The sequence below is a fragment of the Dendrobates tinctorius genome, unplaced genomic scaffold (assembly GCF_039654945.1).
Source record: "Dendrobates tinctorius isolate UK_male_01 unplaced genomic scaffold, ASM3965494v1 ptg000092l, whole genome shotgun sequence".
Classification (NCBI taxonomy): Eukaryota; Metazoa; Chordata; class Amphibia; order Anura; family Dendrobatidae; genus Dendrobates; species Dendrobates tinctorius.
In genome coordinates, this window is record NW_027361760.1 from 10,351,710 (window position 1) to 10,372,263 (window position 20,554).

Genomic DNA, 20,554 nt, shown 5'->3' on the forward strand with positions numbered 1-20,554 from the left:
GTCAGAGGTCCTAAAATGAAGAATCTGTGTCCAGGCCTCTTAGGGTTTGTTTCCACGGTCAGGATTCAGGATATTTTTGGCAGCGTGTTGGACGCAGCGCATGTCCGCTCCGTGTAAAGCGCTGCCGGCTTTTGAACGCGGGTGATTCCGCATATGTTCATTGAACCGTGCGGAATCACCACGTTCTATACATTGGACGGTGATATTTATCTTGTGGAGACAGAGCGTCTCTGCAAGATAAACAGACATGCTGCGGTCTGGAAAGACTCGCTGCATGTGCATCTACGTTGGAAAGCCGGAGACATCCCTGCACGCATTGTGGAGATGGGGTTTCATAAAATCACATCAAGTATGCTGTAACATCTGGCTGCTGCGGATGTACACAGAGTCCCGTGGGAACATCCCCTTACAGTTGAGAACCCATAATCCCATTGCCTCACAGTAAATAATCACCCTCTGATGGCAAGAAGCCTACTTTACTCCAGCTATAGAGGAGGGTTCCTGTCATCATTGCAGTCTGGCTGTATAAATATCATTAAGATCGCCTTTTAGGCATTGATTTTTCTCCCGACTGATCCCAAGTCGGATAGCTTTCTGTCTTTAACCCTTTTACCTCCAGGGATGGTTTGCAAGTTAATGATCAGGACAATTTTTACAATTCTGACCACTGTTCCTTTATGAGGTTATAACTCTAGAACTCTTCAACGGATACCAGTGATTCTGGGACTGTTTTTTCATGACATATTGTATTTCCTGATAGTGATAAAATTTATTTGCTATGATTTATTTATTTGGGAAAAAAACTGAAATTTGGTGAAGATTTTTAAAATTTCGCAATTTTTCAACTTTGAATTTTCTTGCCCTTAAATCACAGAGATATGTCACACAAAATAGTTAATCAGTAACATTTCCCACACGTCTATTTACATAAGCACAATTTTGGAACCAACAATTTTTTTGTTAGGAAGTTATAAGGGTTAAAATTTGAAGAGCGATTCTTCATTTTTACAACTCCATTTTTTTTTTTTTTTTTAAGGGGGCACTTTGAGGGGTCTATAAGATATAAGATGCCCAAAGTGACACCATTCTAATAACTGCACTCCTCAAGGTGCTCAAAAACACATTCAAGATGTTTTTGAAAACTAGACCCCTCAGGGAACTGATCTACAGTAGATGTCTGGTGAGCACATTGAACACTAAGGTGCTTCACAGAAGTTTATAACGAGCCGTAAAAATAAAAAAAATCATATTTTACCCACAAACGTTTTTAGCACAAAACATTGCGTTTTCATAAGGTTAACAGTAGAAAAATTTGTTGTGAAATTTTCTCCTGAGTACGCCAATACCCCATATGTGGGGGAATACTACTTTTGAGGCACGGTGCAAAGCTCAGAAGGGGGGGAAGAGACGCCATATAGGAGTTAAGATTTTGCTGGTATGGTTTGAGGGTGCCATGTCACATTGGCAGAGCACCTGAGGTGCCAGAACTACAGAAACCCCCTTTATGTGAACTCATTTTACAAACACTCCCCAATGAATTCCTCTAGGGGCGCAGTGATCATACTGACACCACGTGCTTCAGAGATTTATTCCACTGAGGGGTGAAGAAAGAATAAATTACATTTTTACCACTAAAGTGTTGTTTTAGCCCCAAGTTTTTAATTTTTCTAAGGGCTAATAGGACATTTTTTTTTTTTTTTTTTTTTTTTTACAACAAACTGATGTCCAATTTTCCTAAGTGCACCGATACTCTACATGTAATCGGGAAATATTTTTCAGGCACAGTGCAAATCTCAGAAGGCAAGGAGCGACAGATTTTACTGTTATGGTTTGCAGGTGCCATGACCCATTACGAGAGCCCATGAGACGCTAGAACAGCAGAACTCCCCATAAGTGAAACCATTTTACAAACTACACCTCTCAATGAATTTATCCAGGGGTGCAGCGATCATATTGATACCATGGGTGTGTCAGTGTTCTATACCATTGGGCATTGATGACAAAATAACTACATTTTACCCCCAAATTTTGTTTTAGCCCCAGATTTTACATTTTCACACAAGACGTTGGTAAAAATGGCACCAAAATTTGTCCCACTATTTCTACTGAACGTGGCAATACCACATTTGTGGCTTTACAGTACTACTTGGCCATACGGAGAGACTCAAGAGGAACGGCGTGCTATTTGCCTCCTGGAGCGCAAATTTTCCTAGAACAGTTTGCAAACTCCATATACAGAGCCCCTAATTGCTAGAAAATGTCAGAGACACCGCACTGAACTTGCTCACTGAGCCAGTGCGCGTGCCCTGAGTAAAGCGAACTGTGCTCAAAGCTAACTGTGGAGCGGGCAGCAACCGAATAGATGCGTACTTCAGAGCCGCAGGACCTGAAGCACGTGACTGCTAGAGGCGTGGCCTAAACTCCACAGAGCTAGGAGCTGCAAGAAAATTCCTAGCAGAGTAACTGCGAGACAAAGTTACCAAGGGGCATAGACAGGGAGAATAGTCAGGACGTAGCCAATGAGTCACACACAGAGATAGCTGCAAGGTACCATAGGGGCGAGCAGAGAGTAGTCAGGTCACAGGCAATGAGTCATACACAGATAATAACGTAGTACAAAAACAGGCAAACTCACAACGGGAAACAGAATCGGGTCAGAACCATATAAACAAGCTATAGCAACAAACAGGCACACGGGGGTCAGCACACTAGGCCAAAGGCAAAAGTATAACTGGCAGGGATTGAAGCTACCCAGAGGTTTATGAAGCTCTCCCAGAACCAGAAAGAGGCCACAATTATTAACCCCAAGTGTGCAGGTCAAAACCTGCACAGAGCTCCAGACATTAACCCCCGGTGTGCAGCTCAAAAACCTGCACTGGGATCATGACAGAAAAGCAGAATTCCCTCTCAAGTGACCCTGTTTTGAAAATTATACCCCTTGAGTAATTTATCTACAGGTGTAGTGACGATTTTGACTCCGAGTATTTTCCAGAAACAAGCATCAATGAGTGTTGCCGAGTGAAAATTGCAAACTGCCGCTGTAGTGACAAGTATGCTGTAGTGACTAGTACGCTGTAGTGATCAGTACATTTCAGTCACCAGTAGGTTGTGCCCAGCCCGTGTTTCTGGAGGCATACACGCGCAAGTTAGTTGCGCTTTCATCGCTTCAGAAATGCCAAATGAGGATGCAAAATTTGGTTTAGGTATGCTGGAGCTCAGAAGAGAGGGGGCATTTGAATTTGGGAGCGCGGAATTTGCTGAATTTCTTTTAGCGGGTGAGGATCCATTTCGCTTTTCCAGAGCCTTTGTGCTACCAGTAACGTGGAAGCCCCCCATAATTCCGTTAACAGATGAAAGACCTTTGTGAGTTTTTTTTTGTTTTTTTTTTGTTGTGGATTGAGTTGAAGCTTTTGTTGGGAAAACTTTTACGTAACGTTTTTGGATCGCATTTACCTGGCGCTCTACGCTGAGCATTTACTTCGGGGTTTCCATCTAAATTTCCGAGTGACGTGATTCAGTGGAAACCCCTGAGGCTGAGGGATCCATACACTTTAATAAGGCAGCAGTTACTCTGGACTCCTTCTGACCTCTTTTTCAGCGGTGTCCTTCTTTTTAGAAGTGCATAAAACTGTGGCCAGTGGCACTTTTATGCAATCCTAAAATGACAGACACCGCCGGATCACAGGTCTGATGGCATCAATAGTGTCTCCATTTGCCTCATTATAGGGAATCTTCTGCCGGGAGGGTTCCATATGATTCACGTATTTCAGAGATTTACACAGAAAGGCACTCAGCACAGAGCGCAGCATAAATGTGTTCCGAGCATTACTGCAAATTAAAAAACAGCATGTGAAGAATTGGTTTTATTTATTTTTTACGCTGTTCCTTGTGCAGTATAAGTGATTAGGTGACTTTTTTCTTCGGGTTGATACTATTACAGCGATACCAGATTTATATCTGGTTTTTATGTCTGGCAGCTTTCACACACTAAAAGATGCTTTTTTTTTTTTTTTTTTGCATCACCCCATTTTGAGAGCTATAATTTTTCCATATTTCGGCCCACAGAGTCATGTGAAGTCTTGTTTTTTTGCATGACGAGTTGACGTTTTTATTGTTACCATTTTCGGGCACATTACATCTCTCGATTTCTTTCTATTCTGATATATACGAGTCAGAATGAAAAAAAAAAAAAGCAGTAATTCAGGAATTACTTTTGGAGGTGGGGATTTATGCTGTTCCGTGTGTGGTAAAATTTCTATGGCAGTTTAATTCTTTTGGTCAGTGCGATTATAGTGATACCTCATTTATATAGCTTTTTTATGTTTTGGCGCTTTCATGCAATCTCAAGCCTGGACAACCCTTTTAAATGTGATATTTCAATAATTTAGGGTTTTACATTACAGGAAAATAGCAATTATGTCTTGATTTTTGTTTAATGCTAAAGCTTTTATTTATATTCATTGATCACCCTTGTGTTCACATAAGGTTATCAACCAAGCATGCTTTATTTTAAACAGAAAATTTATTTACAATTGTAATAAAACTCTGCTTTTGATATCCCAATGACAGAAAGAGTCCAATCTGGCATACTTTGTCTGGATGAACTTTGAAAAGGCTATCATGCGGCCGGCCGGTGAATCCTGCTGTCTGCAAGTTGAACAGCATGAATCAGATAATTGGTTCACTGTTATTAATAATTCTCTAAATTCTTAAGAAAATTTTATGGGTTACAACTCTTTGCCTATGTTAATCAGCACCCTACAGTCTTAGAGTGGCCTTCAACCTAGGTAAGGAGTATGTGTTTGCATGTTCTATGATTTACAACCTTATCATGCTACTGGGAAGCTGTCTAGACCACTGCATTTCTTTTGGTCCATCTGGGCTTTTCCCATGCTACAGATACTCCAAATCTTCCTTTGCTACTGGCATGGCAGAGCGCTCAGTACGGACCAGCATAATGACCATGCCACCTGCTCGAACTGTAATGCTTAAGGTGCACACCTTCCCTTGCAAAACAGGTAGAAAAGAACAACCCTTTTAAGCCTAAAATCAGGTGCGTCGATGAGGATTCTTGTTTTGTCGTCTGTACACAAATTTATTTTTTCATTTTTCTGTAATGTTTAGCAATGAGTCGGATTCCGTTGGAAGCCTCGATGAAATCTACCACACAGGAACCTTTGTTCAGATCCATGAAATGCAAGACATGGACGACAAGCTACGTATGATTGTCATGGGACACAGAAGGCATGTATTTTTTTTTTTATTAAAAAAGCAAATTATATTTTACTGTATATTTGCAATGACTAAGGGGATCTCTGGGCACATGATATAGTTTCACGTAAAAGTTTGAAAACCCCTGGTCAAAATTCATGTTAACATTTAAGCAAGTTGAAATGATCTCTAAAAAGGCTAAAGTTAGATTGCACATTCCTTTGTATTTTAGGCAAATTATATTTTACTGTATATTTGCAGTGACTAACTAAGGGGATCTCTGGGCACATGATATAGTTTCACGTAAAAGTTTGAAAACCCCTGGTCAAAATTCATGTTAAAATTTAAGCAAGTTGAAATGATCTCTAAAAAGGCTAAAGTTAGATTGCACATTCCTTTGTATTTTAGGCACGTACCGGAGACAATGGCACATGTAGACCCATTCAAGTGAATGGGTCTGTGCACGTCATTGTGTTTCCATGGACAGAGGAAGTCCGCAGCCCCCCGCACCTCGGCCATACGCTAGTGTGAAACTAGCCTAAATTTGGTGTCGCTGTAATCGCACCGACCCGAAGAATAAACTAGTCTAATTACTTAAACTGCATGAGGCACGGCATAAAAATTATTACCAATTTTTCACTTGCCTCAAAGATTGCAGTAAATCTTGGCTCACATTTATCGTGTGCTCTATGCTGACACTTACACCAGAGTTCTTGTGCAAATCTCTGAAATACATGATGTAGACGGAACCCCCAGCAGAAGATTCCCTATAATGAGACAGATGGAGGCACTGTGGATTCCATCTGACCTGTGATCCAGTGGTGTCCGTCTTTTTAGTCACACATAAAAGCACGGTCTGCCAGTTTTGTACACCTGTGAAAAGGAGACCACTGAACAGAGGCCTGACTGAGTCCAGAGTAACTCTACTTCCTCATTATAGTAAGTGGCTTTCTCGGGGGTTTCATCTGAATCACGTCACTCTGATATTAAGATGGAAACGCCAAAGTAAGTGCTCAGTGTAGAGAGTCGTATAAATTTGATCCCAAATGTGTAAAATGTTCCCAATAAAAGTGTCAACACGATCCACAAAAGAAGCAAGTCCTCACTCAGGACCGTCATCTATTAACGAAAATATAGGGGGCCTCCATGTTACTGGTAGTTCAAAGGCTATGGAAAAGCGCTATGGCTCCTCACCCCCTCAAAAGAAATTCAGCAAAATCTGCGCTCCCAAAACCAAATGCTCCCCTCCCTTCTGAGCTCCAGTGTGCTTAATCCACATTTGCGATCCACAGGTTTAGCATTTTTGACTTTCATGGCCCCTAACCAGTCTGAGAATACCATCCCCCAGCTGTCTGCTTTAACAAAGCTGGTTGTCAAAAATGGGGGGACCTCACATCTGTATTTTATATTTAAATAATTTAAATAAAAGTAAGGCGTGTGGACCTCTCTATTTTTGATAACCAGCCATGCTGAAAGCTGAGGGTTGCAGCTCGCAGCTATCAGTTTTGCCTGGCTGGTTATCAAAAGTACAGAGAAACCCCACCTTTTTTTTTTCACTTTATAATGCAGGCAGCGTCTGAATACTCCAATCAGCCGCTGCCTGCTTTCACTGTTATCAGTTGAATAAAACACTCAACATTTCCCCGTGCTTGTGCTGATCGCAGCGCGAGCAGTAGAGAATGAGATCTGTCTTCAGCACCCGGTGCCGGGGGGAATAGTGCAAAATGTACCACTGAGTCTCAGGTGCCGGTACGTGTGCTACTGATGCAGCACATGGTTGCCACACTTATGCCACATGTATTAAACACATGGACACTATCTCCAGTACTAGTTTTTGAAGTACCGGAAATATCAGGATATGGGAAGGAGCCCTATCCTTGGGCCAAAAAACAGCAGCCATAGGTTTTTCTAAATAGCTTCCTAGCACTCTGAAAATGTTGGAGGCCCACAAAGCAGAATAAGGTTATAAAAAGATAGCAAATCTTTTTTCAAGTTGCCTTTCCTCAGTTCAAAATGTAATTAAGAAATAGCACTTAACAGAAACAGTGGAAGTCAAGATAAGGTCTGGAAGACCAAGCAAAATTTCAGTGATACCTGCTTGTAGAATTGCTAGAGAGGCATATCAGAACCCCCGCTTGACAGCTTCACAAATATGGCCTTCATGGGAAAGTCATCAGAAGAAAACCTCTGCTGTGTCTACTCCATGAATTTCAGTGTCAGAACATCAAAACAAGTCCTGGGGATCTAGGAGTTTAACATAGAGCTCTTTGGCCACAATGATCAAAGGTATGTGTGGAGAAAAAAGGGGCACAAAATTACAGGAAAAGAGCATCTCGCCAACCACTAAGCATGTGAGAGGATAAATCATGCTTTGGGATTGTGTTGCAGACTGGTCGAACTGGGAACATTTCACGTGTAAAGGAATAATGGATTCAATGAAATTTCAGCAAATTCTTGATGCAAACATAACACCATTTGTGAAAAAAAAGCTGAAAATGTAAAGAGAATGACTTCTACAAATGGATAATGATCCTAAACACGCATCAAAATCCAAACTAGATTACCTCAAAAGGTGCAAGCTGGAGGTTTCACAATGGCCTTCACAGTCCCCTGATCAGAACTTTTGAACCCCTCTCCATAATCTTTGAAAATTCTTGGAGAACAGGAGAAGTCCCAGGAGACTGGAGAAGAGCAAATGTTGTTCCTGTCTTCAAAAAGGGGGAGAAGGTGGACCCAGGCAACTATAGGCCGGTGAGTCTGACTTCTATACCAGGAAAGATCTTTGAACAAATTATTAAACAACATGTATGTCAGTACCTGGATAAGAATGAAGTGATTAAACAGAGTCAGCATGGGTTTGTAACTAATAAGTCACATCAGACTAACTTAATTTCCTTCTATGATTGGGTGGATCAGGGAAATGCTGTAGATATAGTATATCTTGACTTCAGCAAAGCATTTGACAAAGTATCTCACACAATCCTTATTGAAAAAATGACTAGGTATGGAATGGACAAGGCAACTGTTAGGTGGATTCATAACTGGCTTAGTGATTGGACCCAAAGAGTGGTCGTAAATGGCTGCACATCCAGTTGGAAGAATGTCTCAAGTGGGGTACCACAGGGCTCTGTCCTGGGCCCTGTATTGTTCAACATCTTTATCAATGATTTAGCTGAAGGAATTGAGGGTACACTGATTAAATTTGCTGATGACAAAAAGCTAGGAGGGATAGCTAATACTAGAGAAGAGAGAGAGAGGATTCAAAAAGATATAAATAAACTGGAGCAGTGGGCAGCAACTAACAATGGTTTTTAACAGGGAAAAATGCAAAGTACTACATCTGGGCAATAAAAATGAAAAAGCATATACAGAATGGGAGGAATAAGGCTAAGCAACAGCACATGTGAAAAAGACTTGGGTATACTAATAGATCACAGACTGAATGAGTCAACAGTATGATGCAGTAGCAAAAAAGGCAAATGCAATTCTAGGATGTATTAACAGAAGCATACAGTCTAGATCACGTGAAGTCATTATTTCTCTCTACTCCTCTTTGGTCAGACCTCATCTGGAATACTGTGTCCAGTTTTGGGCACCACATTTTAAAAAAAAGACATCAACAAACTGGAGCAAGTTCAGAAAAGAGCGACCAGAATGGTGACCGGTCTGTGTAAAATAATGCATATCCTGTAAAATACTCAGGACTAGTTACCAGATAAAAATATAGTGGTTTATTTGGATTCTTCCATCAAAGAAAGGTTATTACAGAAAAACAGGTGAATAAAAATAAGTGAAAGAGATATTGTCCATTGTTCATAGCAAAGCAGCATGTATTCTTCTTTCTCTCCGGGATCTCACATGGCAAATGGCGTCTGTCTCTCAGTTCGGCTTCTTCGTACTAAAGTAACATACCAGCTGTTGAGTTATGTCATCTTGCGTCTGTGTCTCATGATGGTGAGGGAAGAAGACAGCACCCTCTACAGTTAGCCATGAATTATATACGTCTCTTGAAACACGTGATCTCGGTATATATGGAGTTTGACATTTACCTCAAGGCTAAACTTAAATATGTAGTGAGCTGACATTTCTACCATGAGCCAAGCTTAAAAATAGCCTATGTCATGTAAGCTAAAGCATTCTACAGAACTGGGTGTAATAAGAAATATTTAACGAATTATTAATATTTAACAATTCCCCCTTTTGAGGGAGACAGACATTAATTGGAACCCTCAAAATATAACAAGATCTTTTTTTCTTCTTTTCTTCTTCTTTGACAAAATAATTTAATATCAATAACAATAATATCAGATTACCGTTATAAGTACTCAATGACATAATTGATGTGAATTCATGTTATGGTAAGCCGTGAACAATATTCATATAAAATATGTATAATTATACTTCCCTAAGTCTAAATTGCATCTCAGGTCCAGTCATCATCATCTGATGTCATCTGGTCTTCATTTTGATGTCTTCTATCTTCTTCTTGATTCTTTTAAAAACACAGTTTTTCTATAGCATATAGATGTTGTAGAAATCGTGTTGTGTAAAAATTAAAGTTCATAAATTCAAATGTTGATAAGAAACAAAGTCTATAGATGAAATGCAGCTTTAATATCTGTGCAGTGTCACCTTTAAAAACCTGGGCTTACATTGGCTCGCCTTGGATATTCTGGAATCCTCCATCGGCACTGGTCTTTGAACAGGTGTGACGTCTTTGGTCAGCAAAGCAAGGGTTAAAATGACTCTTCCTTGCTAAACATAGCACCATAACCAGTCCTTGTCCTAATGCACAGGACATATGTCAGGGTTGTAGCCTCCCGACAATTACCTTCATTGTTCACCAGCCTTACATCGAAGCTTTACAGGTGATTGAAAACCTCTGGAACTTGATAAGAACGTGATAACACCGTTCATCTCAGCATCATAGGATCATCGTCCTCTGGTTGTCAGGTTAGACACTTTAATTGTGACTGTCGGTGGTGGATACTGCACTCGTGACTGTCAGTGGTGGATACTGCACTCGTGACTGTCAGTGGTGGATACTGCATTTGTAATTAACACAGTCTATTACTCAGTAATCACAGCTTTGTTACCTTCTGGGACTTCTGGATCGCGGCATTCTTCTTCTTGCAACTGATAAAAATCAATGAAGTTTAGAAATGTGAAAAGTCTTTATTAACATAATTTCAGTATCTTGCTTGAAGTCTTCATTCCCTATTCTATACCAAATCTGGTAATTTCCCTATCCCATAATATCACAGCGTACCATAGCAATCAGTAAAATCCATATAATTATTATCAGAATTTGTACCATATATGGATTTCAATATTTGAAATAATAAACGATAATACATTATTATCCGCATTTTTCATGTGATAGAACATTTTTTTATGTCATAGGTGTAATTACCTTTTTCAACCCATAGGTGTCACTGTGTTTTATGTAACCAGTGTTATCATCTTTATTAATAAGGAATATATTCATTATACTAATATATAGGAATGTAAAGCCATGAACCAAAATAAGAATATATGAGTGAGCGAATGAATGAATAAAAGAATTGTTGCATATAACTCAGAAGTGAAACATTTTCCTTAGTAAAAGAACCATATAATTGCTATATTTAATGAAGCAAAATTCTATAGTAGATATTACTTTACTATTGATGAAAGAAAAAATAAAAATGTAAGAATTAAAAATAAAAATAGAATAAAAAATTGAGAATTAAAAATAAGAATAAAAATAAAAATAAAAATAAGGCCTTTATGTTGATGCAGAGTAGTTATGTCTTCAGTGACATATACCCTTAATATTTCCATGATCTGGATTATTTCATAATTGTCATAAACTTGTGTTACCAAAATATTCAAATTATGCAACTTTGCATATAATATTCCTCTTACTGTAAAGAAATGACTCTTTATAATACTTATTATTATACCCAATACTTATACCATTGTACCTTATTTCTATTTGTTCTTTATTAAAATGTGTGAAGAAGAGGTATTAATCAAATGTGATGATGTAGTCAGGATCAAAAACATATTTTCCCCCTTAATACCAAAAAATATTGTTCTATGAAATAATTCATTTATCAAAACCAAAATTAAAAATAATTAATGTATAAATTATGTGAATTTATACCTGCTTATACCATGTATTTGTCTGAAGATGTGTAACCACCAAAATTAATTTGAATATCATAAAATTATCCTTTGGAAAAATTAATTTGCATAAACCATTTTGATGTGTGATTGCACTTTGCACTTATCCACTAACTAAATCAAGAAATAATAATTACTATAGAAATATAGAAATATATGTTGTATAGATAATATTTCATTATATATCCTAATATTCTAATAATTTATCTGATCTGCATATTTCTCCTAAAGATAAAAGCTTTGGAGTTTTTTTTTTTTCCTTTCTCTCATGCATTCAGGATCCTGAGGCCTCACAAATGTATCACATCACTCGCTCAGCAGCTGCTCATACACTCAGTCACTGTCACTCAGACTGTGTCACATATTAACTTTAAACCAAATACCTCACATACGAAGGTGTGATGAATACACGTATTTTAACCCAAATTATCCTAATTATCAATGCATTGTAAGCTATTTCAATTTAGTCTCTTAATATTTCTTTGAATATTCCCCAAATACACATGACAAATATATGTATAGCTATACTTGACATTTAGGCCTGGAAAAAAAATTCCATTGCTTTGCAAAAGTTGAGACCCCCTTAAAAATTCTTTTCCTAAAGAACAGGGACCTAGTATACTGGTCTGGTATACTGATTATTAGAACAAGGTTCAAATTCCCCTGCTGTGGTTGTCATTCAAACCATGCAGTAAAGCACACACCCAGAACATTTTAAAAAGCAATTAGTTATTTCCTTTTAAGGGTTAGATATATAATCATGCAATTATTGCAGCATCCTGTGTAAATAAAGGCATAAATCCTTGGAAGAGAATTTTTCTCGATTAAGTCCTGCTTTGAAATGAAAATTCTAAGGAAACATAAAAAATAAGGTTAATATCATATTCATATTCTAAATATTATTACTGATGTAGATTTTAATTTTCATTAAAAAATACAGTTCTACTATTTCTACTTCTACAAACACTCTATATATACTGTATGACTATGTATATATCCACAAACTATAAAACTACAGGATTATACTCTATAAAATAATTACATATAACTCACTAATTGTATAACACTGTTACACAATATATATAATTACTTTTTCTAGCCAATTCCTACACCCATACTTATTTCTCTGCAAAAAATATCCTGAAAGGTTCTTGCCATTTTAAAGCTGATAGATTCTTGGAGCAGAGTATTCAGTTTACAGGCCATGATGTCACTCACCACCTGTTTCTGTCTGTCAAATTCGGCCATCTTTGTTACAGGAAGAAGATCAAAACTCATCATTTTTCTTAATTCAATTTGTGTCTTTTCGGTGTTCTTTTGCATCATTCCATATGGCTTATAACAAACATGTGATCTCCTTTGTTCTTCATATATTTGCTTTTGGGGAAAACTCATTTTAGAAGGTTTTGCTAATACAGGCTTCTGATAAGATTTTACTCTGCCTGTCTTTACAAAATTAGCACAATTTACTTTCCTCTCACGATTCTCGTGTTTTCTGGCAAAATCAAGGGATTGCGCACATTCAAATAAAGAATCTTTTTGTGACGCAATAACACGAGATGCAGGATTTAGAAACCAAAATTTGCTTACAAAACTCCTTATGAGGGACGGTGTTTTGACATTCTCACTCAGCATTCTATTACAAACGTTCATATATGGACATGAATGTAAAAATACATTCCTTCCGACCAATCCTTAATTTTTGAAGAATATCAATATCTGGATGATTTTCATTTGATGAACAAAAAATGAGAATTTTTAATCTGTCTTTATCAGTTAAATTCTCATGTGTCTCACCAGATAACTTTAAAGATAACCTCCTAGCAAAATTTACAGGGATCCACATTTTGAACAACTGATTCTTCTCCTCGTTAGATAAATCAAATTTATCAGTACAACTTTCAAAAATCTCAGAGTTTCTACAAACATCTATTTTGTTGTCATAAGCAGGAATTATTTGGCATATCTTTATCAAAGTTTTCCTTCGGATTTGGGCCTGTGAGTCGTCTATTTTTAGTGGTACGTCTTTCCCTTGTACGTCCTCTACGTCAGTTCTGAAGTCTCCTCCTACTTCTCCATCTTGTTCCACGTCTGCAAGGTCACCTTCAATAACTGCTGCTACTGACACTTGATTACAGTCAATCTCACTAACTTTACAGCCAATCTCGAGAACATCACAACAATCATTTTTGGATTTCTCTGACACAGATCTATGAAATATATCTACCATCTGTAGAATATTTTTTAATCTCTCTCTTTCTCTATTGAAAAACTTAGAATCTAACCTCTGATTCTCGAGTTCACACTCGGCATATAAACTTAACCATAAAACTTCTGAATTAGAATTGTCTACAGACTTAAATTTCAATTTACTCTGCTTAGCAAGACAATTAATGACATCCATTTTATCTTACCTTGAAATGTCTCAGCTTGTTCCTTTGATGGACAACGCTGGGTTCCTGTTGTCTTCACACGTCTGGCTTACGTCTGGTACTTTTGGCACTTGTAGTACTTCTCAATCTATCTGGTAATTCTTACTTCTAGGTTCTGTATGATTCTTGTAAGTAGTGGAATTCCCGATAACGTGCACATATGATTTGACGTTAGCAAAGTCCAATCCCCCGTGTGGGCAAGTTGAGGGAAATCCGCAAAAAAGTACAAAAATTCAGATCTGGCTGGCTCTCCAATGTAAAATAATGCATATCCTGTAAAATACTCAGGACTAGTTACCAGATAAAAATATAGTGGTTTATTTGGATTCTTCCATCAAAGAAAGGTTATTACAGAAAAACAGGTGAATAAAAATAAGTGAAAGAGATATTGTCCATTGTTCATAGCAAAGCAGCATGTATTCTTCTTTCTCTCCGGGATCTCACATGGCAAATGGCGTCTGTCTCTCAGTTCGGCTTCTTCGTACTAAAGTAACATACCAGCTGTTGAGTTATGTCATCTTGCGTCTGTGTCTCATGATGGTGAGGGAAGAAGACAGCACCCTCTACAGTTAGCCATGAATTATATACGTCTCTTGAAACACGTGATCTCGGTATATATGGAGTTTGACATTTACCTCAAGGCTAAACTTAAATATGTAGTGAGCTGACATTTCTACCATGAGCCAAGCTTAAAAATAGCCTATGTCATGTAAGCTAAAGCATTCTACAGAACTGGGTGTAATAAGAAATATTTAACGAATTATTAATATTTAACAGTCTGCAAACCCTGTCTTATGAGGAAAGGTTGCATGATTTGGGAATGTTTAGCTTGCAAAAGAGGAGACTTAATAGCTGTCTACAAATATCTCAAGGGCTGTCACATTGTAGAAGGATCATCTTTATTCTCATTTGCACAAGGAAAGACTAGAAGCAATGGGATGAAACTGAATGGGAGGAGACATAGATTAGATATTAGAAAAAAACTTTTTGACAGAGTAATCAAAGAGTGGAACAGGCTGCCACGAGAAGTGAGTTCTCCTTCAATGGAAGTTTTCAAACAGAGGCTGGACAGACATCTGTCTGGGACGATTTAGCGAATCCTGCTTTGAGCAGGGGGTTGGACCAGATGGCCCAGGAGCTCCTTTCCAACTCTACGATTCTACGAGAACATCATTGAAAATCTGTGGCTAAACCTCAAAATAGCAGTGCATACAAGACTACCCAGGAATCTCACAGAACTAGAATTTTCCAAGAAGGAATGGATAAAAATACTTCAAACAAGAATTGAAAGACACTTGGCTGGCTACAAAAAGCGTTTACAAGCTGAGATACTTGCAAAAGGGGGTGCTACTATGTACTAACCATGCAGGATGCCCAAACATTTTAATTGGCCTATTTGTAACTTTTAAAATGTAAAAAAAGACTATATATGTATATATGCAGCTCTGGCAAAAATTAAGAGACCACTGCAAAATTTTCAGTTTGTCTGATTTTTTTCTTTATAGGTTTGTTTTAGAGTAAAATGTAAATTGCTCCTTTATTGTATAAACTACTGACAACATGTCTTCAAGTTTCAAAGCACTAAATTTTGTATTTTCAGAAAATGAGAAATGGTCAAAAGAACAAAAAATGCAGTGTTTTCAGACCTCAAATAATGCTAATAAAACAAGTTCATAATCATTTATAAACAACAATACTAATGTTTTAACTCCGGAACAGTTCAGAAATCATTATTTTGTGGAATAACCATGATTTTTAGTCACAGCTTTCATGCGTCTTGGCATGCTTTCCACCAGTCTTTCACACTGATTTTGGGTGATGTTATGCCACTCCTGGTGCAAAAATTTAAGCAGTTCATCTTTGCTTGATGGCTTGTGACTACCCATCTTCCTCTTGATTACATTCCGGAGGTTTTCAATGGGGTTCAGGTCTGGAGATTGAGCTGGCTATGACAGGGATTTGATGTGGTGGTCCTTCATCCACACATTGATTGAGATAGCTGTGTGGCACAGTGCATTGTCCTTTTGGAAAAAACAGTCCCCAGAGTTGGGGAACATTGCCTGAGCAAAAGGAATCAACTGTTTTTCCAGGATAACCATGTATGCGGCTTGCAATTCCAGCCTTGCTGAAGCATCCCCAGATAATCACCGATCCTCCCACAACTATCACAGTGGGTGCAAGACACTGTTGCTTGTACGCCTCTCCAAGTCTCCGTCTAACCATTAGATGACTAGGTGTTGTGCAAATCTGAAAATTAGACTCATCAGAGAAGATTACCTTACTCCAGTCCTCTAGGGTCCAAACCTTATGGTCTGGCTCTCCTTTGCTTCTCATTGATGAAAGGATTTTTTTTAGCTTTACATGACTTGAGCTCTGCCTTCTAGGAGCCTGTTATGAACTGTTATTGCCGTGCACTTCACCCCAGCTGCCATTTGCCATTCCTTTTGTAGGTCACTTGATTTCATCCTGCGGTTGCTGAGTGACATTCGAATAAGGGCGGTTTCACATTTGCGCTTTATAGCGCAGCGACGGCCTGCGCACGGCCGCTGCTAAGCCATGCCCCCTGCCGGCTCACTGCCCGCCCCATCCGGTCATCACCACCTACTAGCGCACATGGACGCTTGCGATCTGCGCACCCTATCTTTAGCATAGGGTGCGCAGATCGTGCGCTGGCCGTGCGCTAGAAGGATTTTGCCGTGCGCTAGCGCACGATCTGCGCACCCTATGCTAAAGATAGGGTGCGCAGATCGCAAGCGTCCATGTGCGCTAGTAGGCGGCGATGACCGGATGGGGCGGGCAGTGAGCCGGCAGGGGGCGTGGCTTAGCTGCGGCCGTGCGCAGGCCATCGCTGCGCTATAAAGCGCAAATGTGAAGCCGGTCTAAGAAGACGGTCATTCCGGTCAGTGGGGTCGTTTCCGCCTTCTGCCGTCTGTAGCTTTGTTGTCCCTTATGTCTGCTGCTTGACCCTGTTGTAATGGACTGCCATCTTAGAAATTTTAAAGATGGAGGCAACATGACGTTCACTGTATCCCTCTGCTAGTAAAGCCAGAATTGAGCCCTTCTTTTCCTCACTAAAGACTCTTATTTTCAACTCCTTTGGCATGGTTAAAAGTTTTTTTTCATCTCATTCCTATTACTTTTGGGATTTTACTAGCACTTGTTTTGCCATCCAGCTTGTCCTATCGCAAGAGGATTGTGAGCATCACAGCAGGGTTTTTTTTATACTTCTTTAAATAAGACTTTGTTCAGGTGATCACCTAATCAGAAGCACATGAAGTAGAATGAGGCATACTCTGGTTGGAATTCAAGTGACACTGGAATGGAATGGCTGCCAGACATGTAGAAAAACTGGGCAGTAATGTCACGACGGGAGCAGGCTTTGCAGCGTTGAGAATCTCTCCCCGCCATCTGCTCACCCACTTATCCATTCTCTTTTTCCCCATGTGCTGAATTCTGTTGTCTGTGCTCTCTTCTTTGACATGTCTACTCCATGTGCTATCCCCCTTGTCTGCTGTCTCTCTCCTTCCTGTGCTGTGTTTTCCCCTCAGAACATACCACAGCTGCTGGGTAGGGGAGAAAGCAAAAGACAATACTGACATTACAACAGGGGATCACAGAAGATTCATTTTGTGAGGTAAAATATTTCACTGTTTTTAACCCCTTCATGACCCAACCTATTTTGACCTTAATGACCAGACCATTTTTTGCAATTCTGACCAGTGTCCCTTTATGAGCTAATAACTCTGGAACGCTTCAACGCATCCTAGTGATTCTGAGATTGTTTTTTCATGACATATTGGGCTTCATGTTAGTGGTAAATTTAGGTCGATAATTTTTGCGTTTATTTGTGAAAAAATCAGAAATTTGACGAAAATTTTGCAATTTTAAAATTTTGAATTTTTATTCTGTTAAACCACAGAATTATGTGACTCAAAATAGTTACTAAATAACATTTCCCACATGTCTATTTATCAGCACAATTTTGGAAACAAATTTTTTTTTTTTTGTTAGGAAGTTATGAGGGTTAAAAGTTGACCAGTGATTTCTCATTTTTACAACAAAATTTACAAACCTATTTTTTTAGTGACCACATCACATTTTAAGTCACTTTGAGGGGTCTATATGGCAGAAAATACCCAAAAGTGACACCATTCTAAAAACTGCACCCCTCAAGGTGCTCAAAACTACATTCAAGGAGATTATTAACACTTCAGGTGCTTCATTTCATTTTCACATGGGCAACAGGGTAAAGTGGATCCTAAAATTTGTTGGGCAATTTCTCCTGAGTACACCGATACCTCATATGTGGTCATAAACCACTGTTTGAGCACACGGCAGGGCTCGGAAGGGAAGGAGCACCATTTGACTTTTTGAATGGAAAATATGCTGGAATATTTAGCGGTTGCCATGTCGCTTTTGGAGAGCCCTGTGTGCCTCTAAACATTGGAGCTCTCCCACAAGTGACCATATTTTGGAAACTAGACCCCCCCAAGGAACTTATCTAGATGCATAGTGATCACTTTGAACCCCCAGGTGCTTCACAAATTGATCCGTAAAAAAAAAAGTACTTTTTTTTTCACAAAAATTTTCTTTAACCTCATTTTTTTCATTTTCACATGGGCAACAGGATAAAATGGATCCTAAAACTTGTGGGGCAATTTCTCCTGAGTACACCGATACCTCATATGTGGTCATAAACCACTGTTTGGGCGCACGGCAGGGTATGGAAGGGAAGGAGCGCCATTTGACTTTTTGAATGGAAAATTAGCTCCAATCGTTATCAGACACCATGTCGCATTTGGAGAGCCCCTGTGTGCCTAAACAGTGAAAACCTCCCCCACAAGTGACACCATTTTGGAAACTAGACCCCTTAAGGAACTTATCTAGATGTGTAGTGAGCACTTTGAACCTCCAAGTGCTTCACAAAAGTTTATAACGCAGAGCAGTGAAAATAAAAAAATCATTTTTTTTCCTCAAATGATTTTTTAGCACGCTATTTTTTATTTTCACATGGCTAACATGAGAAATTGGACCACAAAAGTTGTTGTCCAGTTTGGCCTGAGTACGCTGGTACCCCATATGTGGGGAGAAACCACTGTTTGGGCGTACGACAGGGCTCAGAAGGGAAGGAGCGCCATTTGACTTTTTGAAAGTAAAATTAGCTCCAATCGTTAGCGGACACCATTTCGTGTTTGGAGAGCTCCTGTGTGCCTAAACTTTGGATCTCCACCACAAATGACCCCATTTTGGAAACTAGACTCCCTAAGGAACTTATCTAGATGCATAGTGAGCACTTTGAACCCCCAGGTGCTTCAGAGAAGTTTATAAAGCAGAGCCGTGAAAATAAAAAATATTTTTTTTCCTCAAAAAATTATTTTTTAGTCCGCAATTTTTTATTTTCACAAGGGTAACAGGATAAATTGGACCCCTAAAGTTGTTGTCCAGTTTGTCCTGAGTACTCTGGTACCCCATATGTGGGGGGGACCAATGTTTGGGCACACGTCGGGGCTCGGAAGGGAAGTAGTGACACTTTGAAATGCTGACTTTGATGTAATGGTCTGCGGGCGTCACGTTACATTTGCAGAGCCCCTGATGTACCCAAACTGTGGAAACACCCCACAAGTGACCCCATTTTGGAAACTAGACCCCCCAAGGAACTTATCTAGATGTTTAGTGACCATCTTGAACACCCAAGTGCTTCACAGAAGTTTATAACGCAGAGCCGTGAAAATAAAAAAATTATTTTTTCCTCCAAAAAATGATTTTTAGCCCGCAATTTTTTTTCCATAAGGATATAGGATAAATTGGACCCCAAAAGTTGTCAAGTTAGTCCTGAGTACGCTGGTGCCCCATATGTGGGGGGGACCACTGTTTGGGCACACGTCGGGGCTTGGAAAGGAAGTAGTGAGGTTTTGAAATGTCGACTTGATGGAATGGTCTGCGGGCGTCATGTTGCCTTTGCAGAGCCCTTGATGTGACTCGGCTGTGGAAACCCCCCACATGTGACCCCATTTTGGAAACTAGACCCCCCCAAGGAACTTATCTAGATGTGTGGTGAGCACTTTGAACCCCTAAGTGCTTCACAGAAGTTTATAACACAAAGCTGTGAAAATAAAAATCATTTTTTTCTTCAAAAAATGATTTTTTTTAGCTCGCAATTTTTTATTTTCACATGGGTAAGAGGAGGGGGTCAGAGTCCTTGTAGGAATGATCAGACCTGATGCCCATAATGTGGTGGTGCACCATCTTCCTGGAAAAACTCAGGGAACGTGCCATCTTCAGTGCATAAAGAGGGCAACACATCATGTAGCAATTTCAGATATCTAGTAGTGGCATTGAGGTTTCCATTGATGAAGAATGGCTCCATTATCTTTGTACCTCATATACCACACCATACCATCAATTATGGGTGTCAGGTCCGAGCATTCCTACATGAACAATTTCCTGGAAAGTGGATTGGTTGTCGTGGGCCAGTTGAATGGCCACCAAGGTCTCCCAATCTGACCCCCTTAGACTTTAATCTTTGGGGTCATCTGAAGGCAACTGTCTATGCTGTGAAGATATGAGATGTGCAGCATCTGAAACAACGGTTACTGGAAGCCTGTGCTAGCATTTCTTCTGTGGTGTTGCTATCAGTGTGTCAAGAGTGGGAGAAGAGGGTTGCAATGACAATCCAACACAATGGGCAGCACTTTGAACACATTTTATAAACTTGTAAATAACTCATGAAAGAATAAAGTTAC

At 39.3% G+C, this 20,554-nt stretch overlaps 1 protein-coding gene across 5 annotated transcripts in view; it reads left to right on the forward strand.

Annotated features, from left to right (window-relative positions):
- Positions 1-20,554, forward strand: part of LONP1 (lon peptidase 1, mitochondrial) — a 571,467-nt gene that overhangs the window by 120,504 nt on the left and 430,409 nt on the right. For 4 of the 5 annotated variants that reach the window (XM_073586320.1, XM_073586321.1, XM_073586322.1 and 1 more), the window contains exon 3: positions 5,125-5,244. The exons of the other annotated variant lie outside the window; for it this stretch is intronic. In XM_073586320.1, coding sequence (XP_073442421.1) covers positions 5,125-5,244 — 120 coding nt within the window. The remainder of the gene's footprint in view (positions 1-5,124; positions 5,245-20,554) is intronic. 5 annotated transcript variants of the gene reach the window in all.